The 18,970-nt window shown below is 31.0% G+C and overlaps 2 protein-coding genes across 6 annotated transcripts; both read left to right on the top strand.

Moving 5' to 3' along the window:
* Positions 1-1,961: 1,961 nt before the first annotated feature.
* SRT2 (sirtuin 2) lies at positions 1,962-11,055 on the top strand. 4 transcript variants are annotated; one of them, XM_022895161.2, is made up of 13 exons: positions 1,998-2,050; positions 2,452-2,514; positions 3,289-3,331; positions 3,442-3,676; positions 3,788-3,853; positions 5,179-5,224; positions 6,263-6,423; positions 6,486-6,615; positions 7,296-7,457; positions 9,307-9,434; positions 9,762-9,861; positions 9,986-10,051; positions 10,572-11,055. In XM_022895161.2, the coding sequence occupies exons 2-12, from the start codon at positions 2,470-2,472 to the stop codon at positions 10,037-10,039; spliced, it is 1,170 nt and encodes a 389-aa protein (XP_022750896.2). In that variant the 5' UTR covers positions 1,998-2,050; positions 2,452-2,469; the 3' UTR covers positions 10,040-10,051; positions 10,572-11,055. The 4 variants fall into 4 exon arrangements, with proteins under 4 accessions (XP_022750895.2, XP_022750896.2, XP_089603835.1 ...); XM_022895160.2 differs by lacking the exon at positions 3,289-3,331 and having other exon boundaries at positions 1,962-2,050; XM_089747709.1 differs by lacking the exon at positions 1,998-2,050 and having other exon boundaries at positions 2,217-2,514; positions 3,169-3,331.
* A 708-nt stretch (positions 11,056-11,763) lies between these two features.
* Positions 11,764-18,748, top strand: LOC111300622 (Photosystem II reaction center PsbP family protein). 2 transcript variants are annotated; one of them, XR_016329922.1, is made up of 4 exons: positions 11,764-12,636; positions 12,775-12,930; positions 17,357-17,682; positions 18,467-18,748. XR_016329922.1 is itself a non-coding variant. In XM_022896250.2 (3 exons), the coding sequence occupies exons 1-3, from the start codon at positions 12,328-12,330 to the stop codon at positions 17,615-17,617; spliced, it is 726 nt and encodes a 241-aa protein (XP_022751985.2). In that variant the 5' UTR covers positions 11,764-12,327; the 3' UTR covers positions 17,618-18,748. The 2 variants fall into 2 exon arrangements, 1 of the variants encoding a protein (XP_022751985.2); XM_022896250.2 differs by having other exon boundaries at positions 17,357-18,748.
* Positions 18,749-18,970: the final 222 nt, after the last annotated feature.

The following is an 18,970-nucleotide window of genomic DNA, read 5'->3' as shown; positions in this document are numbered from 1 at the left end:
TTTTATTTATTTATCCTCTTGATACCAATATTATGTATGTCTTTTTTATTTTTTATTTTATTTTTATTTATTTAATTAAAATTTTTTTATTTTATTTTTAATCCACTTGATATTAAGAGTATGTCACGTATTAAGTCATTTGACTATTTTTTTTTTATTTTTTTTGCTATTTACTTTTCCTTCTTAAAAAATATTTAAAATTTTTTTAATATGAGATCCATTTGATATGATATTTAAAATATACATTTTCCATTTTTAGTTATTTTTTTTTAAAATTTGATAATTTTCTTAAAAATATTTGCAGAAGTATCAAAGTCATATCTAGATTTAATTTTTTTTTAGTCTTTTTTTCATTTTAAAATTCATAAATAAATTTTTCAAAGAAAAATATCATTGCAAGTGTCACATGGTAACTCAATTTTCTTCTATTCTTAATTTTATTGCTTTTTGCTTTTTTTAAATTATTTTTTCAGTTTTTTTCTTCTGTTTTCTTAAACTAAGGTCTTTTTGAATAAAAAACAAAACAAACGTACACATTTAACACTCCATTCCCCTTTTATTGTGTTTTATTTTTTTAATTAATCAAATTATTATTTAATATATTAATTTAAAAAAATTAATATTTTTAGCTTAATTAGGATATCCGTATGATGCTCAAATAAATTTCTTTCTCTTTTTTTCCTTTTTTTGTTGGTTCTTTTATACTCTTTTTATTAAATTAATTTTGTTATAAAAAGTATGACAATGAAGACGGCTACGTAGCCTCCCTTTGTCTTTTTTTCTTTTTCCTTTTATTTGATATTTTTAATTAAATAAATTTTAGAATAAAATGTGCCTATTGACAAAAATATTAAAACATCATGTATTCGATCGATTTAAATTCATTCAAATTCGATGGGAGCCATTTTTTTTCAAATCAAAATAAAATTGAAATGAGTTGAGTTTTTTTATAAAATACGATGTTGGGATAAAAGTATTTTTAAGGTATTTTGTTACAACTTATTTTAAGGTATATATAAAAATTTATATTTGATTATTATTTAATATTATATATATTTTTATTAATAAAATTTTTATTTAACATTTTAATTTAATAAATTAATATTTATAACTCAACGAGGTCTTCATGTGCCACATTTTATGAATTTTTTTTTATTATTTTGTTATTTAGGTTTTTTTTTTACAATTTTTTTATTTTAAATTTTTATTTTTTAATTAAATATATTTTGTGATAATATGAACTCAATTTTATTATCCACATGTCACTTTTATTTGAATTTTTTTATTTTTTTGTTTTTTTTAATTAGGTAAAAATAATTAACACGTAATGATTTGCTTAATAAAAAAATATTTAATAGGTTTCCGTCAATCTCTATTTGATATGGTATTTTTTAAAATATCAATATCAAATCAAGTAAGATTTATTTATTTTTTAAAAATCAAAAGTATATTTAAAGTACTTTACACCAGGTTACTTCATAATATATATATATATATATATATATATTTTATTATCTATTTAATTTTATATAAATTTTATAAGAAAATAATGTTAGTGAAATTATCATGTAAACCACTTGTTTTATTTCTTTTCGTAGTTTTAAAAATATTTTATTAGATTAATTTTATAACAAAATTAATCTAATTGATAGAGATGAGAAAATAATTAATATTCAATTAATTTTTATTTTTTTTAATTTTTTATGTGTTTTTATAAAAACATAATAGAAAATTAATTTGAGATAAAAGATTAATTTAAATATTCATGTGTCATTTTCGTAATTTTTATATACTTTTTTTTATATAAAATTAAATAAAATTTTCAAAAAATGATAAATATATATGATAAAATAAAAAAAGTAACCCGCCGTAATGGACAAATACTCACTTAATGTATATAATGTTCGATTAATAATATTAAGTGCAAGTATATCAAGTCATAGTTATCAACATTTTTTTCTACATAAATTAAAAAATAAAGTATTTTTATACGTGGTGATGAAAATTGTCAATTATCGCATAGCATTTACACGACGTAGACAATTTTACGGTAAGCAGATATCATAAAATTAAACTAATAATATCATAATTTGGATTAGTATGTTATGTTTTTTGAAAAGTAAATTATATATATATTTTTTAAAATAATAATGTATAAATTTTTTTTCTGAAATTCGAGTAAAAAGATGTATATGTTAACATTGTGGCAATTTACCTGTGATTGCGAGGAATGTAAAATCCAAGTTTTGCATTCTTTTCATAGGAAAAAAACTATTTATGATATGGAAAGGGAGAAACAGGAAACGTGGATGGATACGGAGCGGACAATTTCGGTGCAAAAATGAACATAAAAAAAAAAAATCAACACCACAACAACTCCCATCATTCCTTGGAGGCTCAACCAAATCAAAGTCCATCGTTTTTAATTTTTTTTTTTTTTAAATCTGCCAGATTTCCAAGGCCAAGATCATGCTCGCACGTTGTTTGCCTTGGCGTTCTCCTCCCTTTATCTCTGTAAGCTTCCTTCCTCCTTTACTTATCTCATACTTGTATATCTTTATGCTGCAATTTCATGTATTTAAACTAGAATTCTGTTTTTCTTTTTCCTTTTGGAGTTATTCTAGCGAAGAAATTAAACCATTTATTTCATCTAATGGAAATTTGTTGTTGATTCAGGATTTAATCCTTCGTTTCTGTCCTTTTTATCTAACTTAAAATTTAAAAGTCAATGATGGATACCCACATTTTATGTTAATATGTTATAGAATTCCATCTTCAATTTTCTGTCCAATATTATAGTTTATAGAAAAGAACACCATGAAAAATCATTCTTCTAACTAAGCCACTAGGTTAGCCTATGCCCATAAATGATTGTTGATACAAAAATCTATTTAGCTGCATCTTAGCTGTTAACCTTACTCCGGCAATAAGCTTCCAATAGGTCTGTGAGAAAGTAGGAAAAACAAATTAGTAAAATGAGCTTGACCTATAGTTAGAGTTAGGCATACCTTACATATAGTGAGAGTAGAGGAGCTTGATGTCCAAATGATCATGTCTTTTACTACATTCTTCCCCCCACGACATTGTCCTTGCTGGTATATAACTAAAGCTGGGTTTTGAATTCATACGATTCTTACACTTCATTTTTCATCAAATGACCATTGTCAGCGTACAAACTTGCACATTGGATGTTGGTGCGATTTGGTCCTGTGTTATTGCATCACATGATTGTCTTCTGTTTCTGATTGGAGCTCTTAAATGCAAAAGTTGTTAATGTTCATCATGCAGGCTTCTACAAGTACACGGGAGGTGCTTGGAAGTCTTTTGACAGGCAGGTGTTGTTGTAGTCTTACACATCACATAACATGTTGTCTTCATCATTTTGTAAGTATGGCTTGCATTATTGACACCATATTCTTGCGAATGCATCATTTCTTGTAGATATACTTCAACCAAGTTGCAAATTTCAACAACCAGTTAGCCAAGGAAAAAGGGTAACATTCTCTCAGGGATTGGTAAAGTTTGTACAGACATCATGTCGGATATCTGTCCCTGGGGTGTCAGCTAGAAAGACACAAGCACCTTCAAAATTTTTGAAAGACAAGAAGATGGTTCCTGAAGCAGATCCTCCTAGTACTGAAGATGTCAATCTCCTGTATCAACTCTTTGAACAAAGGTCATTCTTGTTCTTGTGTTCACATATTTAGTTTCCTGTTGTAGACACACAATTAGTGATGTAAATTTATTTGAATGGGCTAAATATTTGACAGCTGTTTGTGTCGTGCAGCAACAAGCTTGTGGTATTGACTGGAGCTGGAATTAGCACTGAATGTGGAATTCCTGATTATAGAAGGTTCTATCTCTTGTTTGCTTTGTTTTTTGAATGTGACTCATAATTTTATGAACCTTGTTTCTTGCAATAGCCAGTATTTTGAAAATTCTAGCATCAGGCAACTTTGCCTTAGGTTACAGCCTTCCATAACTTTTAAAATTTAAATAAATAAATATATATATATATATCTGTAACTTTTTAATTTGTTGTTGATTATTCTTATTTTTTTTAATACAATATCTAAATTTAGGCATAAAAATAGCGGGTAAAGTGTTGTAGATCATTATTAGTCATTCTTTTATTGTTCTTCATTCTACACTATACTGTTTGTCAGAGTGGCAATGCCGTATATTTGACAGATGTTCCTGCTGATTGGTCATTGTCTCTTAAGTGCTTATATTTTCATTCATTATTTAAGCATAGCATATATGGCTTCCAACTATGAAAAGTTGAATGACTTTTCATTTGTAATTACTAATTTTGTACAAATTTTACAGCATTTTGGATACTTGGAAATTGTTAGTAGTGTAAAGAACTTTAATTGCTGATGTAGCAAGAGAAATAAAAAAAGTTGGATGATAGATGCTTTTTTTACTGAACCAATTGAGGAAAGAAGAAACATTAACATGCAGCAGTAGAAATCCTTTGTCAGCTTTTAAACCATAGCATTTAAAAAATGCTGGTTTCAAATGTTAAGGTTTTCCATCAACTGTTCTTTGTTGCTATAAAGAAAAAGTTGGATAATAGATGCTTCTTTTACTGAACCAATTGAGGAAAAAAGAAACATTAACAAGCAGCCGTAGAAATCCTTTGCCAACTTTTTAAACCATAGCATTTCAAATGTTAAGGTTTTCAATCAACTGTTCTTTGCTGCTATCGCTTCTTCTTTTTTTTCTTTTTTTTTTGTGAAATTTCCATTTATTGTCCACATTTTGATTTCTTCTCCTAGACATCAACAATGAAATAAAATCAAGCCAGAGTTTAATACATTAGTGAAAAGACAAGTGCTCTAAAATACCCATGCTTAAGGAAATCAGACAAATTAAAAACCCCTTGTGAAAATAAATAACTAGGAACTTATGTGAAGACCCTAGCGTTCATAACTTGCCTCATTTAGCTGTTCACATTGGTACATTGGTACATTTTGTTCAGACTTTTTCTTTTTGTTAGTGATTTGGTTCTGCTCAGCAGTCTGCCAGCCTCTAAATTATACATGGTTCAGATTCTCTTAAGACAATTTACACTAAAAATTCTCTCTAATTCTAAATTCCCTATTTCCTTCCTTTTCAAATGTCAATGTCTATTTTTTCATTTTTTTTTCAATAACAGAATTTTTTTTTTTTCAGCCCAAATGGAGCTTATAGTTCTGGTTTCAAGCCAATTACCCATCAGGTGATCTGCAGGCATGTGCCGTGAAAGCTGGCTTCTTTAGCACTGAACAAATACACATTAGAGTTTAGTTAATATGCGAATCAGCTAATGAATTGAAGAATGTTGATAAATTGTTTGCTTATAAGCAACATGTTGTCTTTCATGCTTACAATTGATTTCATTACTTTGCAATGACATTAACTGTTTCCTTCACAATTGAGTACTCTAAGGACTAAAAGAAGAATGTAAGAATGATATATAAGGGTGGCTGTATAGAACATGAGCACATGATGGGGATATTAGCATGGCTTGATAAGATTCCTTGACTGCTTTCTTCTCAGAAGATTCTCAGTACCCTTTTATGTATCTCTGTTTTGTTATCAAAGAGACAACTGAAAAAGAGAGGAAACCTGGTACAAAGCTAGTCATCGTAAAGCATATTTCTGTTCTCAGAACTTTATGTGTGTTTCTGTGGGGTGATAAACAAAAAGGTGTTTCCTGAAGTTCCAGATCATTCATTTTTGAAGGTCAGGGAAGTTTGTGTTCTAGATTTCTAGTGAAACACAGTTGTGTATTTACATTATCGTGCTGGCTACTGAATGCATCATTTTTCATAGGTAGTATTTTTTCTAGTCAATACCGTCATAGATGTCTTGAGACTCTTGATCATTCACTTGTACTTTTGGCAAAGGTTCATATACATCATGTGAAATGTGAATCTAACCATCATTTTATAGCATCAAAATTGCTTGTCTTTTATAACAAATAAAGATAAAAATCTTCACATAACTTCGGAACTCTTTTTTTTCTTGAATAATTGAATTTCATTTATCCAAAGTAGTGGGTATACAAGATGAGTTACTTACAAAACATCAAATCCATCTTTTTTTTTTTAATCTCTCATAAGTGTAGTTTTCTGACATATTTCTTTAAAGATGTCTAGAACCTATGTGTGGTTAACCAAATTTATGCAATAATTCACTATCAATTGTTTTTCTATAAGTGTCTTTCCATAACCAATTTCTACATTTTCAACTTTTTGCAATTGTCTTTGAACAGGAGTTTGTACGTTCAAGTCGTGCCCGCAGGCGATATTGGGCTAGGAGCTATGCTGGATGGAGGCGGTTTACTGCAGCACAACCAGGTGCTGCTCATGTTGCTTTGGCATCTCTAGAGAAAGCTGGCCGAATACACTTTATGATAACACAGAATGTTGACAGGTAAAGAACTGTTTTCTTATTAATATGACATTAGAGCAGTATTTATCAAGATGATGTTTCAGGCTGCATCATTGTGCTGGAAGCAACCCACTTGAATTGCACGGGACTGTTTATAGTGTGATTTGTCTAGATTGTGGTTTTTCCTTCTGTCGAAATTTATTTCAAGATGAAGTGAAGGCCCTTAATCCAAAGGTTAGTCTTGTAGATTTAATCACCCTGAGCAATTCCCATTAATCTTCGTTTTCTCATCAGCAATTAATATTGTAATAATCTAACCAAATTAGGAAATTCACAAGAATTGGCCTCATATGCATTATTTTATTTTTCGGATTCTGATTTTAAGTTATGAAAGCTTTGATTAAATGAACTCATATCTCATGGGTGTTGGATATAAAACCAATTGATAACGTGGAGTTAGGTGACCAAACCAAAGTGAGTGATCTGCGATTTTTTTTTTTTTTTTTCACTTCTTGTTCCTAGCCTTTCAATTGTTTATTTATTTGCCAAATGTCTTTAATTTGTTCCAATAATGCCTTATCATCCTATAACTTTGTTAAAATAAATAGAATATCCAAATTTCAGTTATGTGGTTGTTCATGTTAGCACCATCCATTCACTTTTAACCAAACTATCTAATGGAATGACTAAATTATAGCGATTTGAAGAGGTTTGAAATTTAAATAGAACAATTAAGAGGTTAGGGATCAAATGAAACTTTGTGCTTAGGTTAAGGACCACCATTACATTTTGCTTCTTTAGTAACTGATTAATATGCTATCTCCACATAGAATCCCTCATCTCTTCGGTTGTATCTGGTTGCAAAGACATTCTGCTTTATTACTGGAATAGGCAATGAATACTTGTTATTACAGTGGGCAGCAGCAATTGAAAGCTTGGACTATGGCAGCCCTGGATCAGATAAGAGCTTTGGCATGAAACAAAGGCCTGATGGTGATATTGAGATAGATGAGAAATTTTGGGAGGATTTCCACATCCCCACTTGCAAGAAATGCAAGGGGATCCTGAAACCTGATGTAAGATACTTCGCTTTTATGAAACCTGATGCGTGATACATTGCTTTTATGAGTAATCGACATCTAAGTGTTGTGATTGTGATGCTTATATTTCCTATTTCCTGAACATACTTCTCTCTTTCAGTAGCTTATGGTAGTGGTGAACAGAGAACATAATGAATAATTAAGAATTTGATTTTAAGTGTTTAGAGGGATTGTTAAAAGTGTGTTTATAACTTAAAGACTTCACACGGAACCATGAATGTAATCCTCAGATGTACATGGTAATGAAGTTTTGGCATATGTATGTGGCACAAATATCTAGGAATCTAGTATACACAGGTATTAGTTGTATTTGTGACATGATTTTATCAACAAGTGCTAAAAGAATATAAATGTTTTAAAGCTATTGAGATGAACCAGTTATGCAGAGTAGGCAATGAACCCTTTTCTTATTTAAATGGGGGGTGGTGGCAGTGATAGCTAAGCCTGTGAGATTCAGGACATAGTCTCTTAACAGACAGTCTTTTCTGAAAAGTGAATTGTTCTCAGAAAGATTTGTGGTTTTATTTAGAGCAAGATAAATTTTGGTAATTACCACTTTTTCATACAAATGAAAGAAGATACAGGTCCAAACTAGTATCTTTTTTGATCACATTTTCCTTCTATATATGCCCCTATACTGTTTCTTGCCCGTGTGAATTTGAAGTTTTCCTTGTCATGATTTAGTTTTGCATACTTTTTCAATGGGAATCATGAGGATAGGGATCTACAATGCATCTTGAAAGTCCTTTAATTGAAAGTAAAACATGTATTTTCAAAGGATCTTGTTATTTTGGTGAAGAGGATCATCTTCAGCTGAACTTTAGCTTTTATTTCTTCAGATAGTAGCAAGTAGTTTGATATAGTATATTGCAATAGGATCTTTCTGCTATCATCTCAGTACCAGAAATATTAGTGTTGGTATTTTTGGGATGCATCACAGGCTAACTGATTTAAATAATATTCATTTTGGACTATTGCATAGGTGTAATGTCTATTGTTATCTGAAAGAGTTAATTATATTTTTGGAACTTGAACTTTGAGAAAATGTATAAACTGGTACCTAAAGAAATAAAACATATAATTTGCACTCTGAACTTTCAAATTATGTATCATGTTAACTCAAATTCTAATCTTGCTAACCATATCAGCTTATTTGGCATTTAACAAATATTATCAAGTTATGTGTTCATACACATATTATTAACATCTTTTTTCAATATAAATTAAAAAAAAATTAAACTAAATTGTAAAAATATTTATCCAGAATTGGTTAATTATTGTTTGTCACGTGGGATCCGCATGGAGTTTTTATAAAACATTTAACACTTTTATTTAATAAATGACAAGCATATAACAAAATTATATTGGTTAGAAATCATATAAACGAGTTAACAATATTAGAATTTGGATTAAAATGATACATTATTTGAAAGTTTAGGGTGCAAATTGTACATATTATTTCTTTAGGTACCAATTTATACATTTTTTCAAAGTTCAAGTACCAAAAATATAATTAACTCTATCTAAAAATACCTTTCTTTTTTGTTATGGTTTTTTTATTTACCTTTTTTGTGTTCTATTTGAAGGAGGAAGGTAGTCTTTTTTTTTTCCCAATCTTTGTTCATGGTGATGTTGCCTCAGCCATCTTGCTGTTAGCTTTTGTAATTGTACATTCCCAAGAAAATGAAAATTGAGGTTTTTTGTGTAGTTTACCCAACTAGTTTGAGATTAATTTGAGTTGAGTTGAGTAGTTGTCCATTTAAAATGAAAATGAATACAAATGCAATTATTTTTTTAATGTTTTGTTGTGTATTTCAACTTCAAGGTTGTCTTCTTTGGTGACAATGTGCCCAAGGAAAGAGCTGATATAGCCATGGAAGTTGCTAGAGAATGTGATGCTTTCCTTGCACTAGGTTCATCTTTGATGACCATGTCTGCTTACCGACTTGTCAGGTGTATAAATTTTACTTTACAATTCACATCCAAAGAACAAAATCAAGTTACTTACCAATGGTGTTTGTATGAAATCTATGGTTCAAGTATAATTGGTTCACTATTCTATTTATTTGAACATAATTTATTTAATAAGTTGTGGCTGTCATGTACTAATCTATCACTTTAAAGTTTTCCTGCAAGAGCCAGTCCTCAAGTTTGTTGCTTTTTAGTTTCAGGATTCTGATGTAGGAACTTTCCCCTGTTTTGAGTATATCAAGTTCTAAGCACAGTAAACAGTTTTTTTAGAGGATTTGATCTGCAGCTAATGTTCCTTGAGTTTCACAGGGCTGCTCATGTGGCAGGTGCCACCACTGCAATTGTGAATATTGGTACAACCCGTGCTGATGATTTTGTATCCTTGAAATTGAATGCTCGATTGGGCGAGGTACTGTCTTTGGAGTTTAAGTTTTGCTTAGTTTTTTGCATTTACCTTGCCTATGTAGGTTGGCATGTTTATATATTGGCTTTTTTTTTTTTTTGGACCCTTGCATGCCGTGCAATTGGTACAGATTTTGCCAAGAGTGCTCAACATTGGCTCCCTCAGTATCCCTGCCATTCAGTAAACTATCAGGAAGGTAAAATGAACTGTATTATCTATTTTTCTAGGCCTAAAGTTGATTTCAACAATCTTAAATATTAAAATCAATTTGTTATTGGTTATTAATATAAATAGATATAAAAATTAAAAAAAAAAAAAATTCAAGTTGCTTATAAAACAGATATATCAAGAATTTTCAATATATAAGTCTATGATTACATGAAAGAATTTCATAAATGGCACAAAGTGCTTTGAGAGTGAGGGCACTCGTTAAAGTTTTATTTTTAAGAAGTATTTTAAAAATAACTTGGTGTTTGACTATAAATGTGGGATGATTTTATTTTCTTTCTTTAAAATAGTGATCTCAACAAGTGCCCTTAAGACATCATAAAATCCTTGATAAAGTCGAGATGATTTGGCTTGTTTTCCAAACTTTTTCCATGCTGCGAGGTGCCTAGGACGCCCTTGTGAAAGAATCTTACTCATTTTCTTTGTTTTACCTTTTTTTTTTTTCTGACATATGCTAACAAAAATGTCACTAACTTGAGTCATTGCAGGATTGAGGCAGACAGGTTTGATGAATCAAACTCTAGGATCAAAGGATTGATGAATTTGGGGTTTCAAATAAGTGGAATAGCATGCTTCTTCACCTGCTAGTGCTGCATAGAAATGTGTCAAATTATGTATACAACAGTGATTTTAAGAGGTAAATTGGTTTGTTTACTGATCAATCAAGCCATGAAGAAAAACTTTATTATGCTAGCGTTCATTTGGGGGAACCATTTATGTATATGTTAGTGTACACATAAAATAATCTTTACAACTCATATTTGTTTGTTTATGTAGAGCTTTGGATATTTCTTTGTTGTTTTTATAAGAAAAAACAAAGGGGAAAAAGGAGTTGAAGGATTATTTACATAGTATTTGATCTTTTTTTTAAATGAAAAAAGACATGATTCTAGTTTTATGTAGATTAATTATGTTAGATCTGGTGTTACATTTTAATTATGTTTATTTTAAATTAATTGTCATTTTTTTTTTGCCTTTGCTTTTACTTTATACTCATTTTTAGAAAATCAAATAGCAAATAGCAAAAAAGCATCAATTACTTAATGGGGTGAGTCCTCAAAGTAATCAATTATTACAGTTAAATGTACTTTTTTCCAAATTGAGTTTTTCTAACTGTAACAGTTATGTTAAATTAGACCTAAAAAATTAAATTATTTAAAATTTAATTTTCAATGAAATGGAATCTTTAATTTTCAATTTTGTCATTTCCATTTAATCTTTCAGGTCATCCTCTTATTTCTATTCATTATCCCATTTTTTTTAGGAATGAGATAAGAGTGAGAAAAATTTTCAACTTGCAGAAAACGAAAGGAAAGGAAAAAAGACAGAAAGATACTTCAAGCTTGATATGTGTTTGAATAAGGTGTCCTATGACTGCAGGAAGGATTAAACAGTTTGATTAAAAGTACTTAAATTTTGAAAAAAATATATAAAAAAATAATTTGAATTTAAAATTATTTTTGTTTCAATATATATTTTAATTTTTTATCCTTTTTTTTCTTACTAATCTTTTTGTTAACTTACTTTTTATTGTAATTCAATCAAAATATGCATTAAAATTTTGAGCTTGAAGAGTTTTTTTAGATTTTTGTTGTTTGTATTTTATAATATTTAATTTTAATATGAATTATAACGTGAATTCATAAATTTGGATTATATGATTATAATTTTATTATGATATTAAAAGATTATAATTCTAATTATATATTTGTTTGAAAATAAAAAAAAATAAGGTCAAATCTTATATCTAATTGAATTGATATTACATGAGTGATTTGCGATCTTGATAGACTAATCTATGGTTCAAAATTTTTAAAATCAATCATATAGGAATGATCCGCGATGTTAACTCTCCACAGACCATATTCACTCTTACTTTTTTTTTTTAAAAAATTATAAGTAAAAGAAAATTTATAATTATAATCAATTCTCATATTTATATATATAATATCAATAAATAAATTAAAACAAATTAAATAATTAAATCTACATACAATAAAATTTAAATCTAAAATTATAAAATTTTAATTTCTCTTCTTTGATACTAAATAAAGTCACGCTTACCTAAACCTGAGTTAAACATTGCACCTTCGGTCCATAAATATTTGGTTTGAACTTTGATTTTGAGTCGGAATATCTGTTCAAAAGTAAAAAGAAATTTGTAGAGAGAGTGAGCCGTAGAATTGAAACTAGCGTCCATAATAATGTCCAGTGGATATAGCCTCCCTACGCTTCTTCACTAAAATGGCTTGCCAAATTTGCCTCCCCCTCTCAAACCAAAGCCCCTACTCCTGCAGCCATCACCACCGTTCCTCTCCAAAGTTCCCTTCTTCCAGAACCAAAGCTCTCACACACCAGTTTCCGGACAAAGATACATTGCCACCCCCACTTTCCCTGACCAAGAGAAGCCTGAATTCCTCAGCTCTCGCTCTTATCTTAAATGGGTTTTTGCCACACTATTCCAAAGCTTTGTCTCACAATGAATTGGAGCTCCAAAGATACACAGATGTGGAGGAGGGTTTCACTCTTCTCAGGCCTTCTTCTTGGATCAAGGTAATTTCTTTTTATTATTATAATTTATATAGATAAAACAGGAAATTTTGAATGAAAATGCTTCTGCTGTACCTCAAACTTCTGTTAGTTTCATTGTCTTTGCATCTAATGTGATGAATTGGGGTGGGGTGGGCTAAGGTTGAGAAAGCAGGGGCAACTGTTTTGTTTGAGGAGGCAAACAAGGGGAGTAACAATGTCGGGGTTGTTGTGAATCCAGTTCGTTTAAACGGCCTTGGAGAATTTGGTACTCCTCAGTTTGTGGCTGATAAGCTTATACAGGCTGAAAAACGCAAGGTACTGATAACAAACTCTTTCTTTTTTATCACATTCATTGGTTCGATTCCCATTTTTCCTAATGAATTTATTTGTATTTTCATGTGACACTAAGATTCATTACACCTATCTTCAAAAGGTTCTATGGCAATTTATTTGATCAATGTCCTCATTATTTACTCAACCAAGACTAATAATTGCATGTCAGTAACAATAATTTGCCTCATTCTGATAACTAAGATGGGAAAAGATAGATAAACCTAAATCAACTTGATGAAAAATGTTGACTTGTCACTGCCTATTAGAATTTCTTTTCTTCTCTACCTAGCTTTAGGAGAATACGCTTGTAAGTGTTCATCAATTGTCAAATTAGTAGTGTAAATTCGTAGATAAACGTTAAGTCAACATTATAATTGTTGTTGCCTTTATTTTTCTTTTATTTTTGTTAATGATAAACCATATTTTCTAACAAAAATTACATGCATGATTCAATAATTATTAATTTATTGGTATTTAATTTTTTTATCTCATGATATTTATGTGGCTTCCCCTATTCATCATCAAATATTCAGAACCTTTATAGCAAAAATAAATAAATTTACATTTATGTATCATATCCTTTCTTTTGTTTTTTTTTTTAAAGGATACGTCATATCCTGTTAGATAATAAAGATGTTGGGAATATTGACTCAAATCCCATAAAAGATTTGTTTGAGATTTGTTAGAGATTTATTTGAGATTTGTCAGATATTGCTTGATGGACAAGAAGACTTGCAAAAGAAGAATTCCAAGAGAAAGAGGATTCTTAATAGGTAAGTTTGACTTGCAAGAGAAGAATTCTAAAAGAAAAGGAATTCTTAATAGACAAGTTTGACTTACATGAGAAGAATTCTAAGAGGAGAGGGATTCTTAATGGGCAAGTTTGTATGGTTATAAATAGGTGAAGTCTCTACAAGGTTAGGTATGAGAAAAAGATGTAAGAAAGTTGTAGGGTTTTGTGGGATAGACACCCCATAGGAATATTGAAGCTCTACGTCTTATGGGTGTGTATGTTTGTTTGTGAGTGGACTAGAGGAGATTGAGAGGGTCCACATAGATATGGTGTATGGGAGCATATGGGTATGTGTTTGGTTATGTTGAAAGGGTGCACAAGGGTTTGGGTTTGTGTTTGTTTGGGTTGAGAATACTCCATAGGACTAGAGGAGATTGAGAGTGTTTTATGAGTATTGATTGTTTGAGTGAGGTTGATGATATGATGTATGTTTGTAATTCTCTACAACTAGTGGATCTTTTTTCTCATCCGTGGATGTAGGTCAGTTGGACCGAACCACGTTAAATTATTGTCTCTTGTGTGTTTGATTTATTATTTGATTTCGCTTCCGCTGGTGTGATTGGATTGGAGGCTTTTAGCCCAACAAATGGTATCAGAGCTGTGGTGTTCCCCAACAAGTGGTATCAGAGCTGAAGGTTTGAAACGTGAGAAGAGTTGAAGATTCAAGATGTGAAAAGAGCCGATAGTTTGAGACATGGGAAGAGTTGACAGTTTGAGATATGAAAAAAGCTTGGTTTAAGACATGAGAAGAAGCAAGTTCAAAGGAGCTCGATTCAAGAAAAGAGTTCGAGTTCAAGTTTTGAAGATTGAGGATTAGTTTGTATGAAGCATGAAGACACAAGAGAAGAGAAGATGATTGTAAGACTTCAATTGCAGGTGGAGCCAAGCATGTCTAGCATGAAAACAGATGATTGATGAAATTTGAGTCAAGGTGGAGATTGTTGGGAATATTGACTCAAATCCCATAAAAGATTTGTTTGAGATTTGTTAGAGATTTATTTGAGATTTGTCAGATATTGCTTGATGGACAAGAAGACTTGCAAAAGAAGAATTCCAAGAGAAAGAGGATTCTTAATAGGTAAGTTTGACTTGCAAGAGAAGAATTCTAAAAGAAAAGGAATTCTTAATAGACAAGTTTGACTTACATGAGAAGAATTCTAAGAGGAGAGGGATTCTTAATGGGCAAGTTTGTATGGTTATAAATAGGTGAAGTCTCTACAAGGTTAGGTATGAGAAAAAGATGTAAGAAAGTTGTAGGGTTTTGTGGGATAGACACCCCATAGGAATATTGAAGCTCTACGTCTTATGGGTGTGTATGTTTGTTTGTGAGTGGACTAGAGGAGATTGAGAGGGTCCACATAGATATGGTGTATGGGAGCATATGGGTATGTGTTTGGTTATGTTGAAAGGGTGCACAAGGGTTTGGGTTTGTGTTTGTTTGGGTTGAGAATACTCCATAGGACTAGAGGAGATTGAGAGTGTTTTATGAGTATTGATTGTTTGAGTGAGGTTGATGATATGATGTATGTTTGTAATTCTCTACAACTAGTGGATCTTTTTTCTCATCCGTGGATGTAGGTCAGTTGGACCGAACCACGTTAAATTATTGTCTCTTGTGTGTTTGATTTATTATTTGATTTCGCTTCCGCTGGTGTGATTGGATTGGAGGCTTTTAGCCCAACAAAAGATTCACTGATATTCTTCATTTTGAAGGAATTAAGGTCCCTTTGAGAATTGTATCATTACAGTCTATCCAATATGATTCAGTTTTTGATATTTCATTTGGCTCCAAGTGTAGTTGGAATTTTTAGTTCAGAAAGTTGGATTTATGAATATTATTCATTCTTGGACAATTTTTGGAGTGCTAGGGTATTTTCACTTACCTATTAGGACCCCCGATTCATCCCAAATCTTCAGACCTCTTCTAAATGAAGATATTATTCCTTGGCATTAGAAATGCCCTGTCATAGCACTAATTTAAGATCTCTTTTTTTTTTTTTTTCACACATGTGACTTGAGCTATGCAATGGGATATAGCTCTTGCCCTTCCTACACCCTGTATCATCCCTAATATTTGAACCTAACCGCTCCAATTTGAAAGTTCAAGTTCTAACCTTTTGGTTGCCCTCTTGGGGACCTAATTCAGGAACTTTTGAATTTCTTTACGGTTACAGTTTTCTCTACCAATTGCTATTTTTCTCATTTTGCAAAATTCCAGAAACCTTAATGTACCTTGTGCATGCCTCTTATATTATGGACCTAATTGTGTTTTAGGTTTTCTTCCTTGCTTTACCAGAGACTCCCCTTGTCCTTCATGTATCTATTGAATTACTTTTATGTCTTTTCATGTTTGGTTGCTAACTATTGTGTTTGTCCTCAATTGCCCTCTTATTTACTCCAATGACTTAAAGAAATTTAACCCTCTAAAGCTTAACAAGCACGCTTGCAGATAAAGTGTAGGCACAAATTCAGTTTCTGCATCCATAATATGTCCTTAGCTTCTCAATTTAAAGGTGCTTCATCTATATTCCATTTGCTCAACAGCCACCTGAATTAAGTCTTTTAAACCTAGCTTGAATTCCGACACTCAGTTTATGTTTTCTCTAATTAAACAAAATCATGGTACAGTCTACCATTTGCTGGCAATTATATTGAACTTATCTGGATTCATAGGGCCTTTTTCTACAACTTTTAATCAACGCTGGAATATGAGAAGAGAAGACAGTAACAAATAAAACTCACTGGTGGTATGAATGTGGGTTTTTATTTTACTGTAAGAAACCGTGACTATGAATCTATGTCTTAAATATATCTTCTTGAGAGTATGCTTTGCTCAAAACCAACATCCTTCCTCTTTCTCTCTCTCTCTTTGTCATGTGTGTACCAATATAAGTGTACATGCTTGTGTCTTTTGCCCTTGTGTGGCTGAGCTAAATGAAAATTAGAGAAAAAAAAAAGGAAAAAGAAAACCTTCTTATTTACTGCATAAATGATGGTTGTAATACATGAAATTTCCTGTGTGTTGAGGACATTTTAAAAATATCTGAGGTCATTTTCTAATTTGAAATACTTGCCTTAGGTAAATAACATTTATTCTTTTTCAAGAAGATATAAAACAATTGTTTGAAAGTTTAAGTTAATATTTGACCATGTGTTATTTGGATAAAATGATTTGAGCAATGTATTTTACATCTACTTTTATTGTAACTTTTGAACTGACGAAGAAAGTGCAAGATATGTGGTAAAAGACTATAGAAGGTTTTGACTGTGGTGTTTTCAAGTTTTCTTCATGGTAGTTCTTGCAATACTTACAATATGTGAGCACATAGCTGAGCCATTCATATAATTCAGACACATTTGGTAGGTGCAGGGGCTACTACAAATATAGAATTTCTGATGTATTTCCTAACTGGGTGTTAAAATGAGGTCTGAAGTATAGAAATAATGAGGTATCTTTCTGCATTGTAATGTGCTGAACATTCTTTCTACATTTATATCTTTACATGGATAAGTTGAATTGAATATGGTTGCTGTTTTTCTAATTTTTTTTTTTCAGTTCTGATGTCTATGGTAATTTAAACAATGTTGTTTTGTACATTACCCTTTTGTTTACAGGAAAGCACAAAGGATGCCAAGGTAATTGGAGTTGCTGAGAGACCAGGTCAAGGAGGCTTACAAGTATATGAGTTTGAGTATCAGGTGGATAGCACTAGGGGAGGAATGAAGAGGATCTTTTCAGCGGCTTTTGTTGCATCAAAGAAGCTTTACCTTCTTAATATTGCTCATTCAGACAAGCCTGAAAGTCCTCTTGATAACAATACAAGAGCAGTACTGGAAGAAATTCTTCATTCTTTTGATGCAGTGCCTTCTACATAACATTCAGATAAAGTTTTTTTCTTGACACAATGACTTCTTGCTTCTGCTTCAGTATTCAAATCCCGGTAGTTGCTGCTGACTTATTTTATTATGTCCAATTTAAATTAAATAGGAAGATACCAGCAGTAGACTGCTGAAAATGAAAACTGATATACAGGGAATTGATTAATTTGAGTTGTTGTCATTTATAAATGAACCCAGGCCTTCAGGAATGCATGAACCATGTGTACTCCACAGCAATTTTATTGATAATAAGCCATTAACCATGTTCAGATTTGAAAAATAGAAAGGAAAGAGGAATAAAGAGTGAGATTCCTTTTTGGATTTTGTCATAAGAAGCTGATGGTGATTGTGTGGGTTTTTGTGTGGTGCGTAGGTATTTGTATACAAGTATATGAAAATCAATCCTTTGCGTTGACTTTCATGGCAATAAAATGCAATTCATACAACACTTACATATGAACATTCTTTGACCTTCCGGTCTTACCAAACCATTTTTATGTTGAGACAAATATGGCATTATGACCGATAATAATCTTGGCTGGGATCTGAAATGTGAAGAGTCATTCTTTATTTTTCCTATCAAGGTGAGGCCAATTGTTTGAGTCATTTTTAGCAATCAATTAGATTCTTCATGCCAAGATTAATGTTGGGGCAGATGGTGTATGGATGAAAACTTTATATTATATTGTTGTCTGCATTTATTAAAATTTACTTGAACAAGATCTCCTTAGCCAAGTTGTTTCAATTGCTGTCTGTAGGTAAATCATAAGATTATGCTAAGTTCATGAGTTTACCCTTCACCCAAGGGTTTGAATGAGATTTCAAATGTCTGTTTTCTCATTGCAGGCTGGTTTGTAGCATCCAAATTCATAGCTACTGAAGCAATATGCAGTGATTTTATGTTTTCAAACAAGTGAAATACCTGAAGAAACTTCAGCCCTGCTGGTAAAAATTCTAAAATTTGTAGCAGTCTGCAAGTTTCCATCACTTATGTCTTCAAACTTATGTAATCACTATTTGTCATGTGATCGATTTACATTCTCGGGCTTCCTCGCTTTTGGGGCCAAAATACACCTTTTCCTGCTTGTGCTAACTTTGATCTGTTTCAATGAATGTTTTACTTTCCATTTATTTTTTATTTTTGGTATTTGAAGTTATCAAGAATTGAATCTTAATCATTAAAATTAAGAGTTTTATTTCTCATTTAACTTCATTTAATGCAATTCAAAAACGTTAAATGTTGGTTGCTTTCAATAATTTAGATGTCTCCTGTTGTATTCTTGTGCTGGAATCATTAGGGTTCATTTAGTTAGGAGGAATCCAAAAATTTTCTCCTGAAATATAATTGTG

Source organism: Durio zibethinus, chromosome 18, assembly GCF_047325235.1.
Source record: "Durio zibethinus cultivar Kanyao isolate XHJ-2024 chromosome 18, ASM4732523v1, whole genome shotgun sequence".
Lineage (NCBI taxonomy): Eukaryota > Viridiplantae > Streptophyta > Magnoliopsida > Malvales > Malvaceae > Durio > Durio zibethinus.
The sequence above is the reverse complement of the archived record's forward strand: the minus strand, read 5'-3'. Positions and strand labels throughout refer to the sequence as shown.